The sequence below is a fragment of the Suricata suricatta genome, chromosome 12, assembly GCF_006229205.1.
Source record: "Suricata suricatta isolate VVHF042 chromosome 12, meerkat_22Aug2017_6uvM2_HiC, whole genome shotgun sequence".
NCBI classification, from domain to species: domain Eukaryota; kingdom Metazoa; phylum Chordata; class Mammalia; order Carnivora; family Herpestidae; genus Suricata; species Suricata suricatta.
The window spans coordinates 42,384,444-42,402,789 of NC_043711.1; the positions used below are offsets into that span (position 1 = coordinate 42,384,444).

The 18,346-nt window shown below is 36.7% G+C and overlaps 1 protein-coding gene across 1 annotated transcript in view; it reads right to left on the reverse strand.

The window, feature by feature from the left end:
- Positions 1 to 18,346, reverse strand: part of CNTN6 (contactin 6) — a 288,847-nt gene that overhangs the window by 104,576 nt on the left and 165,925 nt on the right. The window contains exons 5-6 of the mRNA XM_029917072.1: positions 15,142 to 15,237; positions 1,010 to 1,213 (exon numbers count right to left, since the gene is read on the reverse strand). Coding sequence (XP_029772932.1) covers positions 1,010 to 1,213; positions 15,142 to 15,237 — 300 coding nt within the window. The remainder of the gene's footprint in view (positions 1 to 1,009; positions 1,214 to 15,141; positions 15,238 to 18,346) is intronic.

The following is an 18,346-nucleotide window of genomic DNA, read 5'->3' on the forward strand; positions in this document are numbered from 1 at the left end:
AAGAAAAGCTCTATGAGGTACTACATTCCAAGTCCAGATCTGATCATAAACTGCATCAACAGGTTTTCTATCTTTACAGTTACCACTGTGAATATTTAATTAAAAAATCAACTAGAGGATTATTGTACTTCGATAGCTTCCCTAGGTTTTCCAGTTTTCTAAATCTTGTGCCAGCTAGGACTTGACTAAGCTACAAGCCTCATCAGAGACCAATCTGAATTCTGTTCCTTGGAGGACTGTAATTAGTATGAATCTTGTGTTTCATTCCTCTTTGGAATGCTTGTAATTAATGTCTGCTGCTTTGCTTTCCTTGGATGTGAACCTTTTTTCCCCATTTTGCCAGCCAGGTAAATAAAGGATGAACAAAAAGACAAATATGAAAAATAAAGAGGCATTAAAGAGAAGCTGCATCATATGCTCATTGAAAATATATTATTCAATTAATACGTTTGGCAGCACCCACACGTGCACACACACACGCCTACTCCTCCAAACAAACTTTTGTTTACATACAATGTTTTTTAAGCAAAGAAAGAATCTGATCCAATGCCAGAGAAGAGATGGCACAATATACTCAAAATCATATACTGCACCATGTGAGTGAGTTATAGAATTTTCGATTATATTTTTATAATGCCTGGTTTTCATTATATTTGTAAATTAAACCGCCACTCCCTGATGATGTGGCTCCTCTGAACCAGAGGGAAGCAGAAAGCTCCACAGAACTCCCCAGGCTTCAAGAGCAATGGACAGGGGCGTCTGGGTGGCTCAGTCGGTTAAGCCTCTGACTTCGGCTCAGGTCAGATCTCACGTTTGTGGGTTCGAGCCCCGCATCAGGCTCTGTGCTGACAGCTAGCTCAGAGCCCGGAGCCTGCTTCCGGTTCTGTGTCTCCTTCGCTCTCTGCCCCTTCCCCTCTCATGCTCTGTTTCTCTCTGTATCAAAAATAAATGAAACATTAAAAAAAAAAAGAGCAATGGACAAGTATATTCCCAAGAGTCATCATCTTACCATCAGTGCGCTGCACTAAAGGGGTGGGTGGTCCTTGAACACTTCTCTGGGCTTCCTTGTTTGTTACGAAGCAAGTATAGTTGCCCACATCTGATGGTTCTACTTTGGCAATGTACAAGTTTCCTGTCTCTTGTGATACAAACCGTCTCTTGTCCTCTTGGACGTATAAGGGGTTGTCATTGAAAGTCCATGCATAAGATAAATCTGAAAGGGAGAAAAAAAAAAGTATTATCTTTATTGTGTTCATTCTTATCTGAAACTTCTTTCCTCCTCTCCATAATCAGAATAAAACTATGCTCCTGTTTGTCTAGTTTATGACTATTGTCCTGTTATAATTGTAATGTTCCTTATATTCAAATATATCCAAATTTGGATGATAAATTATATAGTCACCCTGCCCTTCATTGGCTTTATCAATTAAGAATGCAATGATGTATGCAATCATATGCAATGATGGGGTAGTAAGAGAATAAGAATCATAGAATAAGAATCATATATCATATACATATTATATATGATTTATATGTATAAGCCGATGATATCTATATATTTCCAGAGATTTCCAGAGATTGACTGATGTTCAACATACCATAAAATGCACAGATCTAAAACATTTAGGTCACTTACTTGTGACAATTATAAACCCTATATAACCACCTTGCCAAAATAAAATATGGAACATTTCTATCTCTCCAGAAATGTTCTAATGTTTCCTTCTAGTCAATCTCTAACATTGTAACCATGACCTAATTTCTATCATCAGAGATTATTTCTGTCTGTATTTGGAATTCATAAGCATGAAATCAAATAGAATGTACTGTTTCGTGTCTGATTTCTTTTAACGTATATTTTTTAATGTTCACCTATGTTGTGTGACTATCAGTACTTCTTTGCTTTCTATTGCTGAGTAATATTCCATTTTATGAAAATATCACAGTTTGTTCAGTCAGATTAGGACCATTATGTATTAGGTTGAAACAAACATTCTTTTATAAGGCTGTCTATATTTTCATTTCTCTTGGATAAGATTCTAGGAGTAAGACATAAGGTAGATAGATTTATGTTTAACATCATAAGAAACTACAAAAAAATTTTCCAAAGTTGTTGTACCAGTTGACCTCTCTACCAGAATTATTTCAAAGTTATACTTGTTTCACATCTATGCACAGATCAGAGGTCAATCTTTTTAAATTTTAGCCAGAAATCTTAGAACAAAGAAAAATATTGTCATGGATTAAAGTTTTTAAGTGTGCTATTATCTGAAGCCTAAGACATTGTGTGTATCATGAAAACTAGGTAGACTTGAACTTATGTCTAGGGAAGTAAAGAATATAACTGGTTCAAAAGGAGCCTTAAACTAAGTGAAATGTGGAGGGAAATACACCTGGTTGAAAACATCTTCACCCGCAGATGAACTTGGAAACCATATACTAGCAAATCCCAGCTCCTAGAACAGTTGAAGTCACTAGGGGCCTCTTGTTCATTCAGGCAGAGGCTCAGGGTCATATTTGTCATCTGCACTGATATTAAAAATGGGTCCAGAAGCAAGATATGGTAGAGCCAAAAAAGACTAATTATTTCTGATATGTTCTAGAAGTCTACCCCAGGTGGAAGCACACCGGTTGAAACATTTTTCACTAATGTTACTGAATTAAAATTTTCTAAAGGACGAGGAGGCAATACAGATTGATATCTATTCTGACCTTAAATCTGATCTATGTAGAAAATCTGATGAGAAGGTGGGAGTATGGGAATGTTGCCATCTTTATCATCTCTTTCACCAAGGAAAAAATAGCATTAACACTACACTTAGGAAACCAGACTTTAGAAAGCACAAAAAGGAGGAAGAAAGGAAAGCAGGAGTAAGAAGTAACAGTGAGTCTACAAATAAGCCATTAATAGGAGAGAAGAGCTAAAGCATTACATTCTAACAATAATTCATAAGTTATTCTAGTAAAAATGAATTCATCTAAACTGACAGAACTCTGATAATTCTCAGGAAAGAAGAAAATATAAGAGAATGATATGTCAGAGAAAAACAAAAAATGCCACTTAGGTTAGAATGTGAAAATGCAGAAACGGGTATTAAACCTATAAAAGTAATATTCAGAAAAGAAATCCAAGATATATGGTTATGTGCAAAGCATGTTGTAAATCTAGATGTTTAGTATTGTGTGGATGTCTGCATGTGTGTATGTGCATGTGTTTATGTGTGTCTATAAAAATTATTAAATTTAACCTAGAAATATAGACAGTGGTTTTCTTAGGGTAAGAGAAAGAAATACAAAAGACTTATACTCTCTACATAATGTTTCTGTCATACTATAATTTTTAATTCACTATGTAATATTTGTATAACGGGGAAGAAACAGGATGAAAATATGTCAGGAAAGCTAAACACCAGAATGAATTACAACTTGTAGAACAATATGATGAATAATATTTATCATCCTTACTCTGAACTGTTCAGATTGGAGTATTATGTTTTATTCAGAACACATTAGAATCACGAAGGAAGCTAGTTAAAATACAGATAGCTAATCCTACTCCTGGCAATTTGGTTTCAATATATCTGAGTGAAGTATCATGGAATCTATTTTCAACACCCTACAAATGGCTCATGTGGTTGAACTAGAATTCCTAATTCAATAAGGAGTGTTCAAAGCACTCCTTATATTCAATAAGGAGTGTTCAAAGCACTCCTTATTGAAAGGGGAATTAAAATTCTCAAGTATATCAAGAGGCAGATAACCAACATAGCAAAGGCCAGAAATTAAGTCACAAAAGAAAATGATAAGAACTTAGATTTTTACCCTGGGAGCAGGGTGGGGAAGAATAATTGAACTGTCTTCATAGATCGAACGGTTGTCAGGTATATAAAGGGTTAAATAAAACCCTTTCTGTTCAGGTCCATTAGGAATCTGGCTGTTGGTGGTTACAGAAGGCTGTATGGTCCTTAATAAAATGAAGACCATCCTACACTTCAGGACTGTAACAGGAGGTGATTTATGAGGTAATAGCTCTCTATCACTAAAGATGACAAAGCACAGGAAGGATGAGCATTGCTTGAGATGTTACAAAAAATATTTATTTTGCAATGAATGGGAAGTTAAAACTATGCTTGTATGAACTGTTTACTCCACCCTTATTGTTCCTTTGATCTCCCTAAGAGTCTAATGCTTTTAGATCAAGTATGCATAAATGCAATTCACTTTTCATTTTTGAAAATAGGCCTTGACATTCTTGTCCTGTTCCTGGGTATTGAATCTTCATTGCTTTTGCAAGTCTCTACTGGAGTCTTTTATCATTTCATGCGGTCTCTTGCTTCTAAGTTTCTTTACTGATGTCCTTTGCTGCTTCACTTCTAAGCCTGTTACTCTGTCTCCACCAAAGAGATGCTCAAAGGGTTTTTGTTTGAAACTGAGAGCTATCTCGATAGTAAATTTTTCTTCAATAAAGAGAAAATGAAACAATGTAGTTCAGATTCCCTTGTTGTCAGTGACTCCTCAACTTTTGAACCTTTTGTGAAATAAAGACAATCCTGAGCAAATTCCCAGGGTTATGCCCCAGCTTAGGGAGCCTTATTCTATGCTGATTTGGGGAGAGGAATAACCTCTGGTTCTCTGAAATCCAAGGTAACCCTTCTCACTTAACAGAAATCACAGGTTGCCGCTAATGCCCAAGCAATCTTTGTATTCTTTACCCTATAATCTTGAGACATGAGACTGTAATTTCCATTTCTCCCTTGTGAATTCATTTTTGCCTTAGCTGCTAAGACTTTCTGATCTATTCCTGCATGTGGTGTATCTTTCTTCACTAGTGGAACATTTAGAAATTGACAAAGGAATATGGTCCAGAAATAAATGAAATTATATAAAAAATAATAAAATAATGAGCACTTTTATCATACCTGTTTCATCATCCCAGAAATTTGTTTTGTAAGGCTAATTGGCTATTAATATTCAGTCCATTAAACAGGAGAAGGTATTGGAGCTAAAAGTATAGAAGTAATTTCCCAAAATTATATTGTTTGCAGATGGTAGGACTTGAACCTAGCTCTTTTAGATGCCAAATCCCCCTTGGCTATTCTTCCTTACCCTCAGACTTCCTTCCAAACACCCAAGCTCTTTGCCTATCTAAGCCTTCTCAGAACTAGGACACCTGTTCCTCTCCATGCATCTTCTCCACTCCCCCCAACACTGTCTGTCCTGTGTTCAATTTCCTTAGAATCTTACAGAATAAAAGGTTAACTTGTCATTATCAATCACCTCAACACTATTAATGGGGTATAGTATGCATTTTTTAAACCACTAAGAAGTAACTTTTTTCTCCATATTGGCCTCACTAAAATAGAGATTTTGAAACTTCAGTGTGCATCACAATCACTTAGAGGACTCCATAAAACACAAATTGCTGGGTCTACCCTCCCAATTTGACTTTCAGTAGGTCAGGAAAGGTACCAAGAATTTGCACTGCTCTAACAAATTCCCTGGAAATGTTGTGACTGGGTGTGTGTGTGTGTGTGTGTGTGTGTGTGTGTGAACACTACTTTGAAAGCCATTAATACAATGGTAATTCTCAATCTCCTCTGCATAATCATACTAGGAAGGGAAATGGCTCTGAGTTTGATAAAATGGTGGCCATCTTATATATTTCTCATCGGGTGGTATGTGGGAGCCTGGAAAAGAGGATGTTCCTCAGTTCATGGATTTATGGCATGTCTGGGATGGAAGTGACCTAAAGATCTTCCAGCCTAACCCTCTCCTTTTATAGGTGAATAAGCAGAGGGGAAGATGGCAGTAGCTCTGTGACTGGCATCCAGGTATGCCTTTCTGCTCCTCTGTGAACTGGTGAAGGTTAGGCTGCAAGGCCTCCCCGTCACTGTATTTTCCATCTTGCCTTTTTCCCTTCTCCCTATTCCCATTCCCCCAAACAGTCAAGCTACAGTGGAAGCTTTTATCTATTTGGGTCCATCACCAGCCACTGTCATGCTTAATTTGTATATTTTTAATGGGAAAAGAAAAAAAAACCTTACAAATTAGAAGTTTAAAATTCTTCTCATTTGGCTTTTCGTAATTAAATGAATAATTCATGAGCCACTTAAGTTGAAACCATTGAATTTTAAATATTTTCTCCACCATCTATGACATTTATCTGTTATTAATGATTGTGATGCATTTTCCCTATGATGATTCAGCAGTAACATTACAACTGAATGATAATTGGTCCTTTCTGACGCACTGCCTGTAGTTTCACATTGACACCATCCTCTACAACTTTATTATTATTAGAAATGGCAGATCTGCAGTAAGCAATTGAAGACTCTATCTGCTGTTCTCTCAAGCATGCGACAAATACTGTTTTTCCCTAGAGCATGATTATGTTTTGACATCTTTTACAGCCCTACATCTTGCACTGCAATACTTAAAACACAAACACAAGAGATCCATGCCATCGTACCCATTATATGGGATGTAATTTATTATGTGGGAAGTATGCCATGTGGAAGAACACCGATACTGAGAACTTCTATTGGCTCTGTTAGATAGCCTTTGAAGTTGGTAGACTGTTTCTAGAAGTAGAAAATACATGAGAAGAATAAAGAATTTGAAGCATTGTTCTCAGATTAGTGGATAAATCTCCCCTTTGGAATAATCTGGAATGTGTGTATTTACTGTAAACCTTGTGCAGTGCTCTAGAGTTAAATGTGACTGGCTGTTGGCAGGTAAATCATGGTTATGCTAGCTCAGTGGCAAAGACTTAATCCAAGAAAAATAATTCCTTTTCTGGGTTGAAGTCATTGATAATGGTATTGAGGAAGTTTATGATCTAATCCAGAACACTGCCCTGACACCTTTACAACCACTCCGATTTGAGTTCCAATTTATTCCACAATTACTGCTTAACCACTTAGATTTTATTAGATCCCTTTTGATTTACACTCCTCCTGTTCAGAATTATGGAGTTAGCTGCTTTTGTGGTTTACAAATAACCCCTAAGGAAAGGCCCTCTGTGTTCCTGTTAGTGTTAGTTTCCAAAGAACTCTAGCACTGCTCATGTCCTGGCAAATCATATCGAGAGAAGGAATGAAAACAGCCAACTTCTGAGTGAGCTTCTGAGAAACCTCCAATTTTAGGGAAGACTGGGCAAGTCACGGAAGGCAAATACACAAGGATTAGACTTCCTTTTTGCTTCTCAATTCCATCCTCCATAGATGAGCTAAATACAGAGAATGCAGGTGAGGGGCTCTCCTAGTGGTTCTCCACCAAGGGTGATTTTGCCTGAGAGGGGATATTTGGCAGTGTCTGGAGATATTTTTCCTTCTTGCTATTGGGAGAGGGGCTGCTTCTGGCATCAAGAGGCCAGGGATGTTGCTAATCATCTTCACAATGCACAGGACACAGGACAATCCTTATCCCAAAGAATCGTCTCACCCTAAATTGTCACTAGTGCTAATGGTGAGAAACATTGGGCTCTACAAATGGAGACGGGCTATAACATGGGAGTTGTGTCTGATGTGCTGGAAAGCAAGAGAAAAAATTCTTACCAGGAAGGAATGAGATTCTGAAAGTAGAGAAAGGAAACATGGAGCATAGGACCTAGAAAAATTAACCCTGGAACTCTGGTCGGCTACATGATTTTTCTAACATGGTACATTAATATTATGCAAATCAATTTACCTCTCTGGGTGGTGTTTATATATTTTCTAATAGAGATAAGAGGACTTGCCATTTCCCTTTATACTTTATTTAGCAATTATTGTCTGTTGTGGGCCAGATTATGCCAGACCAGATTAGGCAGTAAAATAAATGCAATTGAGATACGTCTTCTTAGTTAAGTAAACACTTAACACAATTAGTCAATTTATAGAATGGAGACATTTTCTTTAAAAGTGTCGTATGAATTGAGGCATACAAAATGCTGAGTTGAGTGCCCAATGTATAAGGAGGCATTCATTAACTTATCCAATCATATGGTATTACATAATACTTATACATGGTGATTAAAAAAAAAGAGAGAGAGACAGACAACAGGACCCATATGGAATCACTGGTGCTAAGTGCCACATTAGCCAACTAAGACTTAATACCTAGCCTAATTCTACTTTCAGGCTCTCCCAGAAATGTGGCCCTTAACCAGGCACTCTGGAATTACCTGGTCAGCATTTGTGAGGCAATCCACCCAATAGACCCTATTTGTCCTCCAGAGAAAGGTGACCTTGCCTGAAACAATTTACTCTTTGCTAGAGCAACTTCCTTTCTTTGCCTCTTTCTGTCTCTAAAAGTCTTTCATTTTGTACAGCTTTTCAAAGCTCCTTTCCATTTGCAAGATGGTATGCTGCCTAACTCATAAATCATTTAATAAAGCCAAATGGATCTTTAAATGTATCCAGTTAAATTTAGTTTTTTAATAATGGTAGTGCCTAAATTTATTTCTTCAAACCAGAGCTTTCCCCTAAACATGTAAATCCAGCTCCCTACTCAAAAATTTCATTGTCCTATCTAATAGACATCTATAAGTTAAACTGTCCTCAGACAAATTCCTGATGTCTCCCATTCCAAAATCTGCTCTCCCTTTATTGGTCTCATCCCAATAAATGGTATTCCATTCTTCCAATTGTTCAGTACAAAAACCACTCCTCTCTTCCTCTTACACTATCTCATCTTCCAAGAAATTATTTCAGTGACACCCTTTAAATATATACTGAAGATGGCTACTTATTCACCTGTCTGGTGTTGTCATCCTAGTTCAAGCCACCATTCTCTCTCTCAGGAATCAATATAATCACTTTTAACTCCTTATATTATTCACCCCTAATTCTATTCTCTAGAATAAAAATTTTTTAAGTTTATTTATTTATTTTGAGAGTGAGAGAGATATGGAGCAAGCAGGGGAAGGGCAAAGAGAGAAGGAGAGAGAAAGTCCCAAGCAGGCTCTGCACTGTCAGCACAGAGCCCAACGTGGGGCTCAATCTCACTATTTATGAGATCATGACCTGAGCCAAAATCAAGAGTCAGATGTTAACCAAGTGAGCCACACCAGTGCCCCAATAATAAACCATTTTTAAAACTGGAAATCAGATAAATTATGTCAGTCTTTTGCTTAAAAACCATGCAATGCATTCTAATCTCACTCACAGTGAAATTCGAAGGCTCTAAAATAGCTTTAAAGTAGTGCTTCCATCCTCATCTACTTTCCGTTTGCATACTTTTCTTTCTCTATACTGGCTTTACTGCTATTCTTCTAATGTGCCAGATACAGCCCTACCATAGGTCCTTTGCACATTCTGTTCCGTCTGCCCAAACTGACTTTTCTGGATGCCTCACTCTCATTCTTTTAGTTCTTTTTTCAAATACAAACAAAGCCTTCTTTGGCCTCAGAATATACAATAGCAACACCCACCACTCCTTACCCCCTTCAGTTTTTTTTCCCTCTCTTTACCATCTGTCAGATTTTTATACTTGTTTATTATAAAATTCATGAAGGTAAAGAGTTTGTCAAATTGTTCTTCACTGTATCCCTAAAACTTACTAAAGTAAGTGGCACTTAGAAGGTACACAATAAATATTTGTTGAGCATGCAATAGTATAAGTTCAATAATGATGGTTGTCACTGTTATTATTATACCAACAGGCAACTCTTGAGCCTATGTAACTTTTACACATTCAAGCAACCCCAAAGTAATACTGTCACTGCTGATTTGACCTACTTACTAAGAAAACACCCCTGTCATTTACTCTAGAAACAGAAGGAAAAAGAAAACTGACTGGGTAGAAGGGCATATGAAATATTGGCACTTTTTCTCTATAGTTTTCCTCTTGATTCTATGACATAATTCTGAGACTTCGCTGAAAATGATTTTCTATTTATGTTGAATTGCCAACATTTTTATTGATGAAAACACAAATGCTGGGCTCCAATAACACTGCTATCTTTCTACCACAGACATAGGTGCTCTAAACTACTGGCATAAATTCAGTTGTTCTACCAACCTAAAAGCTATATCTGAGAAGACAATGGAATATTTCCTCTAAAAAACTTTAAACCTATGATTTTTATGAGCCCACAAATGAGAATTTTATATTGAGACAATAAAGGGAAAGAATGTGCTTTACTTTAGATATGGTGAAACTATAATTTCACAGTGAAGGTGATCTTAATTATTTTAGACAACATGTACCATTCCTTCACTCTGTCACTTTTAAAGAAAATTTCAGGGGCACCTGGGTGGCTCAGTCAGTTAAGTGTCTGACTTCGGCTCAGCTCATGATCTCATGGTCTGTGAGTTGCAGCCCCACATTGGGCTCTGTGCTGACAACTCGGAGCCTGGAGCCTGCTTTGAATTCTGTGTCTCCCTCTCTCTCTATTCCTCCCCCCACTCACACTCTGCCTCTCTCTGTCTCAAAAATAAGTGGAAGATAAAAAAATTATTTAAATAAAGAAAGAAAATTTCATGTGAAGTTGGGCTAACTCACTGCACCCATGAAGATCTACCGACAGCTTACTTTCATATTCATTGAACAGCTTTGGCTTCAAGGTTTTCATGTCCATTAAAAAAAATTTAAGGAAATTTTGAGGTCAGTGATGCAAATGACTTCTGTAGAATCTCTGTTAAACTCACCAAGGCTCTTAAACAAAAGCCCATCATTGAGGTAAGTGAATACCCATGGCAGAAAGACCTCTCTGCAATGAAGTTCAGAGTCTGTCTCAAGGCTCAGTCATCCCTCACTCAGATGAATAAGTAAATCAAATGGTGTATTGCCTCTTTCTGTTACATAAACCTGGATACAGAGAAGAGACTGTAGAATCCTCAAGAGACCTAGTAGAGGAAAGGAAAAGTCTGTTTATCTGACTAGTAAATTTTAGCTTTGCCAAACATAAGAGGCTAACTAGGAGACTTGTATTTTTCTCTTTCTTTCTTTCTTTCTTTCTTTCTTTCTTTCTTTCTTTCTTTCTTTCTTTCTTTCTTTCTTTCTTTCTTTCTTTTTCTTTCTTTCTTTCTTTCTTTTCTTTCTTTTTTTTTTTTTTGAGACTTGTATTTTTCTGACATGGTTATCCAAATCATGGATAGTAACTATAATAGACAATAGAAGAGATTGTTGGAGATTGTGTGGCGATGAGGGAAGTCAGAGACTGCCAGTGAGAGAGTTTAGGAGAAAGGAAAGCAATGTCTAACAGGGTATAAAGTGTGTCAATCAGATAAACATTGTAGTACTCTCTATGGTCTTCAGGCAAAACTTTCAGAAAAACATCTATTTCTCTGTAATAGTCTAGAATTATATTTTTTAGGAACATGGAAATGAGGCTTAATTTGGTTCTATTGGCATATATTCAGTCACATTCATGGAGTTTATCTATAGTTAAGAAATAGGATTGAGGAAGCAAATATACTTCTTTCTTCAGAATATAGGGAATGGTTCCTATTTTGTGTCCAAATATCAGATTCCTAAGAGATAAAGCAGAATGTGCCAGTTCTGTGTTCTGGCATTATTGCCTAGGTCTTTTTTCTCTTTCACTATGGGCACCTTTCCTTTAGAATAAGCTTTATCTGTAAATTCTTTCTTTCTAGAAGAATAGCACACTCACAGTCACCTTTAAAATTGGGTAGGAAACATCCACAAGAAAGCCTATTCTGGAATCAGATCTCCTTTGGTCTATTCAGGAAAAAAAGGACATCAATAAAACAGCACCTATTCAGTTTGGTTTATGCTGATTACTCTATATCATTGAGTGATCACTAATCATTTATATGGGAAATCCATCTATACACTTTTTTCTTTTGTTTTGTTCCTGGAGCCATAGCACACCCCCCCCCCCCCAGGTAAAGTTATAGGATTCAGCGTATTTGATCATTTTTCTTACTCTCCCATAGTTCTTGTTCTTTGGCTTTTGTTTTAGAAAACAAATGTGTCTGATAGGCCTGCCTTATTCACAAGTGTTTTCCAAGTTTTTGTGTGTGTGTGTGTGTGAATACACTAAAGAAAAAATATAAATATCTCAGGATGTTCGGACAATAACACATTTAAAAGAATTTATCCCTTAGCTAGAGAGATTTGAACTATTAGAAGGAATGGATGTGAGGGATATTCTTTGCCCTTGGCTCTGGAGATGGAAGAAGACATGCGGCAAGAAGTGTGGGCATTTTCTAGATGAGAGTGGCCCTTCATATCTGGCCAGCAAGGAACTGGGAAAACCCTGAGCTCCTCAACAGTAAGGAGCCCAATTCAGCCAACAGCCTGAGTAAGCTTGAAAATGGCTCCTTCCTCAGACTTGTCAAAAAGAATGTCATCTAGTCATGACTTTGACTTTATCCTTGTAAGAATGTGAGTAGATACACCAGCCACATCATCCTTTGGCTTCTGACATATGGAACTGTATAACTAATAAATGGATGTTGCATGAAGCTACTAAGTTTTTTGGTAGACTGTTACAGAGTAATGAAAAATTATATACATACACATACACATATATATAAATATCCTAAACCAAGGAAAAAATTACAAAAACAAAAACGTCTGCGTGTAAAGTTGGCTCATTTTAAACCAGCTGTCCACTAATCCAATTTGAAGGTTATCCAACCAAATGTTTCTCTACATTCTTGAAGTCTTTCTTGGAAGAACAAGGAATTGTTTCAAATGAGCCAGTTAAAGACACTCTTAGAACTCTTAGCAACCCTGGGGGCGTAAGAGTCTTAAAACTGATACACAATCTGAGGTTTAACCATTAACTACAAAGCTTTCTATACAAAGGCTTTTTTTTTTTTTTTTTTTTTTTTTTGGTGGGAAGAGTCAGAAATTCCTGTACTAGAATCTTGTCTTCATTTACTAACTGAAAACTGATTTACTTAGTTTGAGTCTTGGTTTCCTCACTTTAAAATTATTATTCCTAATTATTAGAATGAGAACCGGGAATGAGAAAATCATGGAAAGTCCTTCCAGTGGTTGCTCATGATAACCACTCAATAATTGAGTTGTTGTTAACTATTATTAATACCTAATGAATTGATGACTCTTAGTATAGTTGGATCAAAGGGTATCTGTCAATATCCGCCTGAGTTTTGGCTGAGAGAACTATAAAGAACAGAAGAAGAGGATTCCAGGACGTCTGCCCTTGTGGAGATGAGGAGGCCAGCGCACACTCTTGAGCACTTAGGATGAAAACTCCTATATACTGGATGAAGTCAATATTGACAAATACCTTGGAATCTTGCTAAAAACATCACATATGATATAATCAAACTTAGTCATATCAGTGACCAAAATTTGTCACAACTTGCATGCAACAGCCATTAGTTATTCAGTTAAAAAGATCTTAATGGAAGGCAGTTTTTGTCTATTTGTGATTTAATCTCATGGCGTTAGGCAGAGAGAAATGTTATAATAAGGGTCTTACATGCATTAGATGATCCACATACACTTTAATGGCGGTAGGTAAGAACGTAACCAGGAAAAACCTCTCCTATTTGGCTGCCTTTTTAAAATATGTGACATTCACTTACGAATATTTGACATTTCTGCTACCTTCATTTAGAGTAAACAAACTTGAAAATAATCTTCAATTCTGACAAGATTCTTTGACCAAAGTCAGAGCATAAAATGACATAGACTGACAGTACAAAACAGACATAATTTTGCACATCTTGTCATCTTAGGTTACAGCACTAAAAAATAATTTTCTTATGGCTAAAAAATAAGCATCATCACATTTTTTCAATGCTCTAGAACATTATTTTATCTGATAGCATTGAAAACAGTATAACTCTCCCCTAATATTTCAGGTGAGCATAATGTTATATTACTGTGTAGTATTATTGAATAACATATTGTTAACTTCTAATCAGTTTCCTTTGTTTTTACATCAGCATTTCATGAGATTGTGTACAAGTGGAATTAATGGGAAAATGTGTTCAGGTTTTAAAAGATCATAAATAAGATTTTGTTTAATATTAGGGATAAAATTGCTTTCATTTTATTTTAAAATATTTGTTATATCTGCTTTCAAAATTCTCCCATTCCACAGTGGAAATAAACTATAAAAGGGCTGCTCTAGGAGCCAGACTGCCTGGATTTGGAGCTTGGCTCCACCGCCGATCAGCTATGTTACTGTGGACCAGTTACTTACCCTCTCTCTACTGTACTGTTCTCATTTGTGAAACAGTAATTATAGTATCTGTTTCATGAAGCTAAGAGAATTTTTAGAGTTAATACACATAAATTGTTTAGATCTATATTGTGTAAGTACTTGCTATTATTATTAAGCTAACTCTAATACAGTCAGTATGATATTGAATTTTACCAGATGAAATGACTCCATGGATGTTTTGATACTGCCTCTGCCAGATTCATTGCTGGTTAAGAATCTACCATATTTTACCAAATCATTTGGAATTTAACAAAATGCAACCCTAATGGGGTGAGAATCAGTAGGTGGTTTAGGTCCTTGGCACCAAACAGGTTAATTCATGGGTCAATTTAGATTCTTACAAACTAGAGATTGGCATTGACTGCATGATTTCACCATTGCTAGAAGATATTCAGATTGGATGCCATCCAAAATTTGCTTCTAATTAATGTGGTAACTCTCCTCTTCCAATACTTAAAGTGAGATTGCCAAGAGGAATGTTGGAATTTGCTCTTTCATAGATGTCAATAATAACAATGAAATAACAATCCCAGCTTTCTTTTCTGAATAAGAACTAGCCATTACACTAATCAATTTACATTCATTAGCTCACTCAACATTCACAAAAACAGTGCAATACAGATCAGTTTGTGTCTCTATTCTACAGACAGGAAAGTGAGCCAAAGAAGGTTAAAGAAACTGTCTCCTGTCATTCAGGGTGTCAAGCATCAGACTGCATCAGTGGTCACTCTCACATGGCACCCTGGTGCTCACACTAGGTACCATGCTGCATCTCCTTAAGGCCATAAGTGATGAGTGACTGCATGAAAATAAAATTCTTTTAAAAATGATTTAGTTTGGAACTGTTCAGATGCAGAAGGATGAACCTGAAGAGGCCTCAAGGTTCTTGTAATTTGATGAAGGGCTTTCATTGACTTCAAGACATGATGTGCCTTCTTTATGTATCAAGTGACCATATAATGGTGTGACCAAATTACCCCCCACCATACCTCCAAAGTGTGGTGGTGGGCCACAGAGAAGCACCACACCTTGACCTTCTCGGACGGACACTGTGCTTCTTGTTTTGGTTTCAAAGTCTTCAATATCTTGGAAAACAAACAAAACAGCTTTAGAATTATCTTGCAGTAAAAAACATGTTAAAGAAGAATCTCGACCTTATTTTTATTCTTAACAGTAATGGACACCTATACTTGGCTGACCAGAAGATTTAGTTGATGATCAATTTATCTATCATGATTATTATCTCCACACCTATTATTATCTTGTTTTTCTTCTTTCTTTTTCATATAATTAAACAGAGTATGTAATGAAAACATTTATTAACATTATCTACTGTTTACTTTTATTATCCCAGGCAGCCTGTAGCCCAGCAGGAAATCTTTAAAACCCAGCGCATATTTACTTTCCTTGCCCAGGGTAGGTGTGATTAATAACAAAAAGTAAGCACATGTACCAAATTTGCTGCAGTCTTCTAGCATCTTAGATTAATGGTTGGTATTTGATGTGCAGATGAAGTCTGTGAGAATTTAGGATGGAATAGTGTGAGGGAAAGAGTTCAGTGTAACTGAACCAATGAGAAAGAAGGCATATTTTCTGGTTTTCTTGTCCTACTTCAAAAAGTAGCATCATGATCTTGTTTGGAGTGCTGTAATTTCCTACACCATCAAAGAATCATAGAAATTCACTGTTAGAAGAAGGCTAACTAGTTATCTTGTTAAGCCATCCATAGGAGATATAAAGCTTTCAACATTCCTGGAAAATGGTCATTCAGCCTCCCAAAATGCCTCAATTCTTGGACTTCTCTAAACCTTAAGCTTTTTCACCTGTAAAATCCCTTTACACATCATTTAGTTTTTTAACCAGTTTGTTTTGAACCCCCACTAAAATGCAGGAAGTATATTCAGAAGAGAAGATTATTGGTAAATAAATCAGGCATGTGTAGTGACCTTACTGTGTTTATTATCTAAGAGGGAAACCAGAACACAAGTTAAAAAACAAAGCAACAAACGTATCACTTATGAACTGTGATAATTATTATGGTTTGGAGACAGCTGGTTGTCTACAAAAATGTATTTTCCCTTCTTCCATAGTAGTACATTTGGAGATCAAATACACTTTTCCAACCAGAGGATACATTTCTCAGACATCTTTACAATTCATGTGGTAAAATGTCTTTACAATTCAAGTGAAAGGAAATCTTTACAGTTTTATGTTCACCCACCCCACCAGCACCTAGACTGCCAATGACATTAAAGATCTTGTTGAAGTTGAAAGAACTGCCACTACTCTGGTACTTGAGTGACTGCGTGGAGGACAACCACAGCTGATCTGGAACATTATAGAGAGATAAGTAAACTGCTGTCTTGTCTGAGGCATTTATTTTGGGGTCTCTGTATTATAGCAGTTTAACCTTGTTTTTCTTTTTAATTTTTTAATGTTTATTTATTTTTGAGAGAAAGAGAGATGTAGTGCAAACTGCAGAGAGTCAGAGAGAGAGGGAGACACAGAATCTGAAGCAGGCTCCAGGTTCTGAGCTGTCAGCACAGAGCCCAATGCGGGGCTCAAACTCACTGTGACCTGAGTCAAAGTCAGACACTAAACCGACTGAGCCACCCAGGTGTCCCAACAGTTTACCCTTTTATCAAATGATCTATCTTGTAAGTGAAAAGAACAGAATGCAGACCTGATGGATGAGAAAGAGACAGCCATGCCATGGGGATATGGGGAAGAGAAACTATTCCTTGCAGAAAGAAAAATGGTTTTAAAAACCTAGATGTAGAAAACAGCAAGAAAGCTTCATAATATTTAAAGAAGGCACTGTTCATAGGTACATAGTGGACAAGGGTCCATGAGAAATTACAGTCATTAGGACATTTGGGGCTATTCTATTACAACGGAATTATACTAAAAGCACAAAGGGAACACCCAGAAACAAGTGAATAACAAATCAGTGCAAAAGTTGAAAAATATCTGCAATATTCATAGAATGGAATGTCATCCACGATTAGAAAAAATGTATTAAATATAAAGGACTGACGTGGAAAGTTCTTGGAAAGTGAGTTATACTATTAAGTGAGTTATACTATTAATTTTAAAAAGTACTAGATATTGCTATGACATTATCCCATTGTGAAAGAAAAAAATAAAAACCTAAATATGAGCATCACTTTACTGGTATAGAGAAAATTATAAAATATATATTTGTAATATTCACCTGGGTTATCTCAAGGGAGTGTATGAAAGATATGGAAGTAGAGAATATTAGATCTTTACTTACACTTCTCTTTAAAAATATTATAAAGGTTATAAATTGTGTGTGCCTTCTTTTGTTTTTTTATTTTTAAATTTTTTATATTTTTTATTTATTTTTGAGAGACAAAGAGAGACAGTGTGAGCAGGGGAGGGTCAGAGAGAGAGGAGGCACAGAATCTGAAGCAGGCTCCAGGCTCTGAGCTAGCTGTCAGCACAGAGCCTGTCATGGGGCTCGAACCCATGAACTGTGAGATCACGACCTGACCTGAGCTGAAGTCATACGCTTAACCAACTGAGACACTCAGGTGCCCCTTTTTTTTGTTTATTTATAACAACTTTACTGTAGTATGATTGAAATAAATTATTCATGTGATTTAGAGAGATTAAAGACTTCTATTTTGATTATTGTATCTTATCCATGAGTTATCTAAATGGCAATGTCATGTAAGTTATAATCCATGTAAGCCCTGAATTCAGAGGAGAGGCAAGGTCCAGATTTATGAGAATGAAATTTATCAGCATACATATTGTATTTAAAGCCATAGGAATGCATGTAATCCCCATGTATTCCTCAATTTTTTGGCAAGAGCAATTTGGTAGATAGTAATCTAGAATCAAACTCTAAAAATCTCCAAATATTTAGAGGTAGAGTTGAGAACTATAAAGAAAGGAAAGAAGGAAGGAAGGGGAGGGAAGGGGGAAGGAGAGAGGGAGACAAAATAAGGGAAAGTAGGTAGAAAGCAGTATTTAAGACATGGAATAAGGGGCACCTGGGTGGCTCAGTCGGTTAAGCCTCTGACTTCAGCTCAGGTCAGATCTCACATTCGTGGGTTTCAGCCCCGCGACAGGTTCTGTGCTGACAACTAGCTCAGAGCCTGGAGCCTGCTTCCGGTTCTGTGTCTCCTTCGCTCTCTGCCCCTCCCCCTCTCATGCTCTGTCTCT